The sequence below is a fragment of the Triticum urartu genome, chromosome 1, assembly GCF_003073215.2.
Source record: "Triticum urartu cultivar G1812 chromosome 1, Tu2.1, whole genome shotgun sequence".
Taxonomy (NCBI): Eukaryota; Viridiplantae; Streptophyta; class Magnoliopsida; order Poales; family Poaceae; genus Triticum; species Triticum urartu.
In genome coordinates, this window is record NC_053022.1 from 167133485 (window position 1) to 167141350 (window position 7866).

General features: G+C 45.9%; 1 protein-coding gene across 7 annotated transcripts; it reads left to right on the forward strand.

Moving 5' to 3' along the window:
• Positions 1-3938: 3938 nt before the first annotated feature.
• Positions 3939-7307, forward strand: LOC125552908 (retinoic acid receptor RXR-beta-like). Of its 7 annotated transcripts, none has more exons than XR_007303855.1 (4): positions 3939-4557; positions 4832-4929; positions 5088-6848; positions 7128-7307. XR_007303855.1 is itself a non-coding variant. In XM_048716641.1 (3 exons), exons 1-3 carry the CDS (start codon positions 4365-4367, stop codon positions 5852-5854), a joined length of 408 nt encoding a protein of 135 aa, XP_048572598.1. In that variant the 5' UTR covers positions 3939-4364; the 3' UTR covers positions 5855-7307. The 7 variants fall into 7 exon arrangements, 2 of the variants coding, with proteins under 2 accessions (XP_048572598.1, XP_048572591.1); XR_007303849.1 differs by having other exon boundaries at positions 5088-5222; positions 5775-7307; XR_007303853.1 differs by having other exon boundaries at positions 5088-5222.
• Positions 7308-7866: the final 559 nt, after the last annotated feature.

A 7866-nucleotide genomic window follows, 5' to 3' on the forward strand; every position in this document is an offset into this window, starting at 1 on the left:
GATAATATACGAAAAAATGGAGAATATTTAAGATAAGATGAAGAGTGATGCTACATAACCAAGTAGCTATAAATGTAAGTGCAGCGATACAGACAAAAGGTACAGCCAAGAGCAATGCACAGCTAAACTTCTTCAGTACCAACCTTATGGTAAGAGTAAATATAGATCTGATGTGTAGAAAATGGAGGGCAAAGGAAAATAAGCTGCAGAGTGATGGTACATGAACAACTACCTGTCATTATAAGTACACTGATAAAGGACAGCATGTACTTACAAGAACAATGCAGAGCTAAAAAAACATTGGCATTGGATATATTCGACACTAATGTAACCATTCATATAGATCAGATAATTTGGAGCAAACCATTGATAAGCATGCTATCATGCATACTGCTGTCACATAATGAACCAGGTATGTATGCAAGTACAGTGATACAGGACAACAGGTACTAACAAGAGCAAAGCAGCGGGCAACATATTTGCGATATCCTGTCGTTCTTGTCAAACCGGAATTCTTCTTCGAGCAGATTTCCTGCAAAAAAGATCCGTAAGGCACATGTGGAAAAGTAGAAGTTCAAATTGTCATGTGATTTCATAGACAGTACCTCATCCTGGGAACGAGACCAGTGCATAACAAGGTTTTTCCATTTAATGTCTTCTAAATTTAGCACAGGAGACTTCACCAGAAATTCGTTTATAGACTTGCCATCAAAGTGTGATTTCCTCAGGTAACACCGATACTACTGCAATGCTTCCTTGAAAAGCACAAGCAAGCTTTGCTCGTCATCACTATCCAGATTGACCCTCGCCTAGTTACAACAATGTAATGTAAATCATTGATGTGTTCAATCAGCAGAAAACAGGAAAATAATAGCCATGAATAATAACACTTACACGTAAGTTGGACAGGAAGATGTGAAAATGGTGTTTGTCTTCGCAATAATCTTCCCGTGATGGGAATATATGCACGTAGTCCCTAACAACATTGAAAGCATTGTATTTTAAACTAGCAATAAATGGAATGGGGTTTCAATCTACAGGAATTGGCCGTCTCTGCAGTTGGGATAGGTCTTCGGGCGGTGGACTTGCTGTACTTTTTGCTGGAGTGGGATTTTTCTGTGGTACAGCTGGTGCTATGGCAAATGAAATCGGTATACATTTTGCTGGAGTGCAGGTCCTGTGTGGTGGGGCTAGTGGTGTGGCCAGTGAAGCATGGGTACAGTCTGCTGGAGTCGGTCCTACGTTTTGTGTCACTGGTTGTACAACTAATATAAGTGGGGTGATGTCTGATTTCTCCGGCACCACCATGTTTTTCAAGGACTTTGCTGGTGCTCCTTCAGGTTCGGCAATCACCCTCTTCCTTTTTGATGTTTGATGCACAAGAACAGCATTTAGTGGAAAACATGGTATGATGACAGATGGAATATGTATTGATAATGGATGGGCATGGCATCTCGACATATATGATGAGTAAACTAAGCATATGGCGGCGCAACAAAGTAGAAGAAATGCAAGACAACATATGCAAGATACCCGCAATCAATAAAACATTGCCAAATTAGAACGGGCACCTTGATGGGTGAACAGGACAGGCCATCTGCCTTTGACTCCTCGAGGTTAGAATAGTCATTAGGATGATATTCTGAACAAGAATCAACAGGTGGGGAGCTTATGAGTTTCATTGCATCCAGAATGGCACTCAATGCCTTGGTGCCAATTTTGTAAGCCATTGCAGTGTTTAGCTTCAAGAGTGGATTGCTGCTAGTGCGACACAAAACAGCTACACAGATCATAGTGTAGATATAACGGGAAAAACTTAAGCATCAGAGTAAAATCAGCAAAGTGGAACTTGCTGGAATATATGTGCTAGTATTGTCGGTACGGCTAGAAAGGCTTTGGATACCAGCTCTCTTCAAGTGAAGGTGCGGTACTGTTAATATCAATGTAACTCTCAAAGGCGACATAGCTCCCCGCATTTCCTTGCTATTCTTATAGGAATCAAGTGGGCGGGCCACTACAAATCCTATTCCTATGTTTACAAGATCCTACAAATCAAAGAGGCTCAAAGTTTCCATCACAACCGACCGTATAGACCTCTACACTACAAATGTCCCTGCTCATCTTCAGTACAAGGAACATAATGTACTACTATCATACTCCCTCCATTCCAAAATATATGTCTTCGTAGAGATTTCCACTATGGATCACATACAGATGTATCCAGGTACATTTTAGAGTGTAGATTCACTCATTTTGCTCCATATGTAGTCCATGGTGGAATCTATACAATGATTTGTATTTAGGAACGGAGAGAGTACATATTAAAGAAGATAGGAAGAGGAACATGGTAAAGAAGAGCAAGCAGATTTTGGATAATAAAATGTTGGTTGCGCAGTGCCCACACATGATGAACCAGAGTGCATTAAGAATGCAACTCCTAGCTGTCTCTCGATCATTTCAGGCGGTTGGATCAAGATCCTACGTCTCCTAACCGTTCTTCTTCCTCGTCTCTGATTCTTCCCATACAGAACACCGCACGGGCTGCCGACCGGACCACCGGCCCCCACCACCTGTGTTCCTCCGCCACCCCCACTCCCACCCCAACCCCCACCCGCGTCGAGTTTTCTTCGTTCGGCGAGGCCCCACAACCACCCGAGCCCCTTCGATCGCACCGGCTAACTCCGGCGAGCTCTGACAAATCGACTGACCCAATTTTGAAATTTAGCCTACTTTGATTTAACTAGTGTGGAATATAAAAGGGGAAAACCATAAGCATTGCGAGTATGGTGTTGAGCGTGCCATGGCGAATCTCAAGGTGCAAACCGGACAAAGGCAACTTCGCAACCAAGACAAGAAATCAGAGTAAAGTAGTGGCGATCTATTTTCTTGCTGCGATAAATTAGTTGAGCAGATACGAAAGAGTACCGCCTCTGGTGCGGCGCCGTGTAGGCATCTGCTGAGAATTTGACGGTGCTGCGGTAGCGATGGCTGTCGGCGGCGTGGAAGCAGATCTAGGAGGGTAGATGATGGCGGCGGGGCGCGGTGGACGAGACGGTCGTAGGAGCGGCGCCGGCAAGGTGGACGACGGCGGGGGTGAAGCGAGAGGACGGGATGCAAGGATCCCGGTCCGAAGCTGTGGATGTGAGAGGTCGATCTCTTGTAATGGACGGCAACGTTAGGGTATTAGCTCCGGCATGGTGGAGGAGGACGGCGGTGGATGGGGTGGCGGACGGCGGCGGACAGAGGAGGGTGGGGTGGAGAGGGTGTTTTGGCGCCCACGGAGTACGAATGGGGAAAAGGGAGGTAGTGAGGAAGGGGTGAACCATGTATTCAGGGCGCGCTTGTCTCAAATGCGAGGAAATTTACAAACATAGCCCCCGTTTCAAATTTCTACTACATCACAGCAACACTAGCACTACTGGAAACAGGGAATTTGCCATCAGCCAGCTCTTTGCCATCTGCCAGCTGATGGCAAAGAACGTCTTTGCCATCTGCTTATAAAAAACAGATGGCAAAGAACTGACAGACGGCAAAGAACATGGTTGCCATCAGCCAATTCTTTGCCATCTGCTAGTGGATGGCAAATAGTCTTTACCATCTTCCAGCAGATGGCAAAGAGGTTGGCAAGTCCTGTGGCCGTCAAGAGTGTAACGGCGTACCAGCCCCACCTCTTTGCCATCTGCCAGCAGACGGCAAAGATTCTTTGCCATCTGCCAGCAGACGGCAAAGATTCTTTGCCATCTGCTGGCAGATGGCAAAGAGATGGGGTAATTTTTTTCCAGGTAAAAAAAACTGTGGGGTTATTTTTGTTTTCATTGGTTGAAATGTTTGTGTCATGGATTGATGACATGGCATCCATCCATCCATCCATCCATCCCATTTATCTAAACAAAAAAAGAGAAAGAAAGAAAAAGAACCCCCACCCCCCGGGCAGGCCAACCACCCAAACCCTATCCCATCCCACTCCATCGTCGGCACTCCCAGATGCAATCTCGCCGCCACTCCATCCTCTCCAGCTCGCACACGCTGGCCGCCGCCACGTCCGCCGCCGCGGCCGCACTTAGGGTGCAACGGCCTCCTCCCCGCTCGCCGCCCTCCCCGCACACCGACTTTAGAGGCTGGATCGAGCCCATCCCCGCCAAAGTTCCTCCTCCTCCTCCCTTCCAGATTCCCCAACCCAAGCACCAGCCTCGCCGCTGACCAACTCCTCCCCCCCAACCCCGCTGCCGCCGGCCTCCTCTTCTCCAACCCGGGCTCTCTCCCATCGTTGCACCGCTGCCGCCCCCACCCTCTTCCCTTCCCAAGCTGCTCAGGCAGCGCCCAGATCCGCCACCGCCAGGACTCCGGCGGCTCTCCCGACGCCGATGATCCCAATTGCGGCGGAGCTGGGGCTGAGCCCTCCAGGACTCTTCAAGAACCCGACGACCACTACTCCGCGCCTGCCTCCCCTCTCAGCACTCGCCCGTCCAGACAGCCCCCGGGGACCTTGGTCGTCCCCAACGAGGGCTCCGCCTCGTCCTCCGCCTGGGGATCTGATGACGACAATCCCACAGACAGGTACAAGAACCCCGCCGCCGCTTCCTTCCTCTTGGGACCGTAGCATCAGGGTTGCGGTCATTGACGGCGATTAGTCCCCCCACCTCCTACCCAAAAAATTATTTCCCCCCTGTTCTCACTTGTTAACCGGAATTTCAACATCGACGACCAACCCCCAGGTCATCGCTTGCTACAATGCTGACGGAACATAATCTGCATTTTATTTACAATTGATTTTGTAGTCGCAATCGGTCTTCAATTGAACTGACGGTTTGGTGAAACCAAACACTTTTAGGTACTGGTCATCGACTACAAGCTAACCTACCCAAGTGGGACTGCCACTGCCGTTCTCATAAACGGTTTCCACACACCTCAAGGAGATAAGAATGCAAGGTCCAGCCCTCGTTTATTCCCCCCTAACTTTTGCGAGAAAAGCGCCCTCGTTTATTCCCAGCTACGATGAATCAAATTATGTTTTAACTATGTAAAAATGCTTTAGAAACTGATGGCTGAGGCTGATTCTTAATTTCTTTCAACCTTTACCGCAACAGGTAGCAGGTCCATGGGTTCCTCAAGTACTTTGGGATCAGCTTCTTCTGGAGCTTCTTCTAGTGGTTCTACACTGGCGGCGACGTCTGCGGCTTCCTCCAGTTCCCCACCTTCGGGCTTAAATCCTGGAAGCAAACGTAACTTCCATATGACTTTTTTTTCTTGCTGAACAATTTGTAAGTCTAACTAGTTAAAAATGCACAGGCTTGGAAAAATTCACGAATGTAGGTTCTTGTAGGTGTCCATGCTTAGAAAGATTTGTCAGTTTTAATTTTCTGCTTCGTTGTATACTTGTTTAATACCCTGCAAATATACAACCTACTGTCTCTTAGATAACAAAAAGAAATGTGAGAGTTGATAGCAAATATTATGCTTTCGTTTTTCTTTGCTTGATTATGTTGGCATGATTGGATGATTTGTTTCTTGATAGGGTCATGTAGCATCATGCAGTAGCTCTGATGACTAATTAGCATGCATTATTAGTTTCAATGCTATGTAGCATCATGGAATGGTTCCGATAACTTGTTAGCATGTTTTGTTAGTTCTAGAGAAAAAGCAAAATCCTAGCTCCGGCTGCTTCATGATCCTCTGGTTCTACTTTTACCTCCCTGTTGTCATGTGAATTGCTCTGTTGTTATCTAGCAGTTCATTTGAGGCATGATTGAACAAGTGTACTGCTTCATTTGTAGGTCTAATCACTCTCATGGTGCATTTGTTGTATAAAATTGATGTCGTGCTTGCCGTCGCCACACATCAGTTGGGCTGTTAGGTTCAATCCCTTCTGAGTTCTTCGGAGTCCAATATTGGTCCATATATATAATATATTGATGTTGTTCTTGTAAGGATGGATGTGTTGTGTGGTTGGCCAATATATGTTTGGCTGGTGCAAAATCCTCATGATATAAATTGTTGTGGTTTCTACTGCACTTAAAACTGTACTGAATCTGCAATAAACCTTATGACATACATAGTAGTTGCCAGTACCCCTGTTTCAGGGGGGAGTTATAGAGGCGTTGCCAGAGTTGTAAAATTTGCTCGTTTGTTTGAGAGTTTGGGTTCTATGTCTTGAACAGCACATAACACTGTTTGACTCCAAAGCTGGCTTCAACCACACATGAACAAGGATGAATGGGCACCAGCATATGTTATCCTAAAATTGGCTAACTGTGGCTCATATTGTTTTCCCCAGGTAGCTCATGGCGAGTGATGCGTGAGCCGTCTCGATCCTTTTGCTCTGTTATTATATTTTAGCCATGAAGGATTTACTGCTAGTCAGTTCGTAGTGGTTCCGGCTGTTTGCTGAACTTCTGTTCTTGCTTGTGCTATTTTTTTACTGTTTAGATGGCTCATTTTACTTCCAATTTTACTCTTGAGTTTTCCCATGCACGCATACTCTGTTAATTTATTCCGAGTGCCCATAGTTCCCTCTCTAGTAGCACCACCTGTGCTCTTGTCTCACCCATAACAACAATTTACTAGTAGTATGTCTCTTGGCATGGGTGCTACCTTAGGTCCCTTCTACTAATACTCCACTTAGTAACTTGTCTGCATTCTATTACTTTGTACATATGTGTGTGAGCTGTGTTATATTCATCTTCCTCAAGTACTAAAACACTGGTAGTTGTACACATATGATGGTGATTCGCTCCGGCCATTCCAGTTTTGGCGGTGGTGGTGCTGCTGCTCCTATGATGGTAGACTCGTCTGATTCCCCTAGCTGCATCCATGGTGATGAAGCTCGGCCTAGGCTAGAACCCCCTTGAGTGAGCCCCTCAAGTCCTCTTATACCCCTCCTACTTGCTTGTTGGTTCTATGCTCTACCTTTGTGAGGTGTAATTGTTCAATTTTGTTCATAGTTGAGCATTGGATGATATTGTATTTTTCATGATGTACATGGTTCATGAACTATGCCAACCTGCAGCTTTGTTGTACTAGTGATAGTAGGATAATGCAATTTTTGACAATCCATGCATATTTCCACATCATAATAATCTTCTTCTTCTAGTATTCTTCTTCTAACTTTCTTCTTTCCCATTTTACAGATTTGCTTAAGATCACGGAAGCTTGGGTTGATGGAGTGCTTGTATTTAGTTTTTGTTTTGACCTTGTGAAACTTGCTACCTATGGATGAAACTGTGTAATATTGATGAAACTATGTATACGTACGGATGAAACTTGCTACTATTGGTAACATGTGTTGGATATATATGTGTTCATGACTATTGGTAATATGTGTTGAATATGCTATATTGGTCATATAAATATATTTGTGTTTGATTTTCTGTGAAAAGGAACTGATATAAGAAAAATCAAAATTAAATGGGGCAATATAGTCACTTTGCCATCAGCTGGCAGATGGCAAAGAGGCCACGTGTCATCTACATGTAAAATTTGAGCTGGCCTATTTGGGCTCTTTGCCGTCTCCCAGTAGACGGCAAAGCATGCAGCCTTTGCCATCTACTGGTAGATGGCAAAAAGCCTGCAGCCTTTGCCATCTGCTGGCAGACGGCAAAGTATGCCGTTAGCCTTCTAACGGGGCTAACCCCGTTAAGAGGCTTTGCCATCTGCCAGCTGATGGCAAAGGCACAGGCTCTTTGCCATCAGCCAGCAGACGGCAAAGAAGCCTTTACCGGCAGGGTTTCAGACAAACTGTTTGCCATCTGCTGGCAGATGGCAAAGCCCTTGCCATCCGCCGACCATGCCTTTGCCATCTGCCATGGCTGATGGCAAATTCCCTGTTTCCAGTAGTGTAGTCGGTCGGGGATAGGACGGTAATCTCGC

Excerpts from the sequence above, each read along its gene's own strand:
- LOC125552908 (XM_048716634.1), top strand. The coding sequence starts at position 4,365 with ATGATCCCAATTGCGGCGGAGCTGGGGCTGAGCCCTCCAGGACTCTTC. Across the intron at positions 4,558-5,087 it reads GACGACAATCCCACAGACAG|GTAGCAGGTCCATGGGTTCC; the intron begins GTACAAGAACCC and ends TTACCGCAACAG. Across the intron at positions 5,223-7,127 it reads CTTAAATCCTGGAAGCAAAC|ATTTGCTTAAGATCACGGAA; the intron begins GTAACTTCCATA and ends CCCATTTTACAG.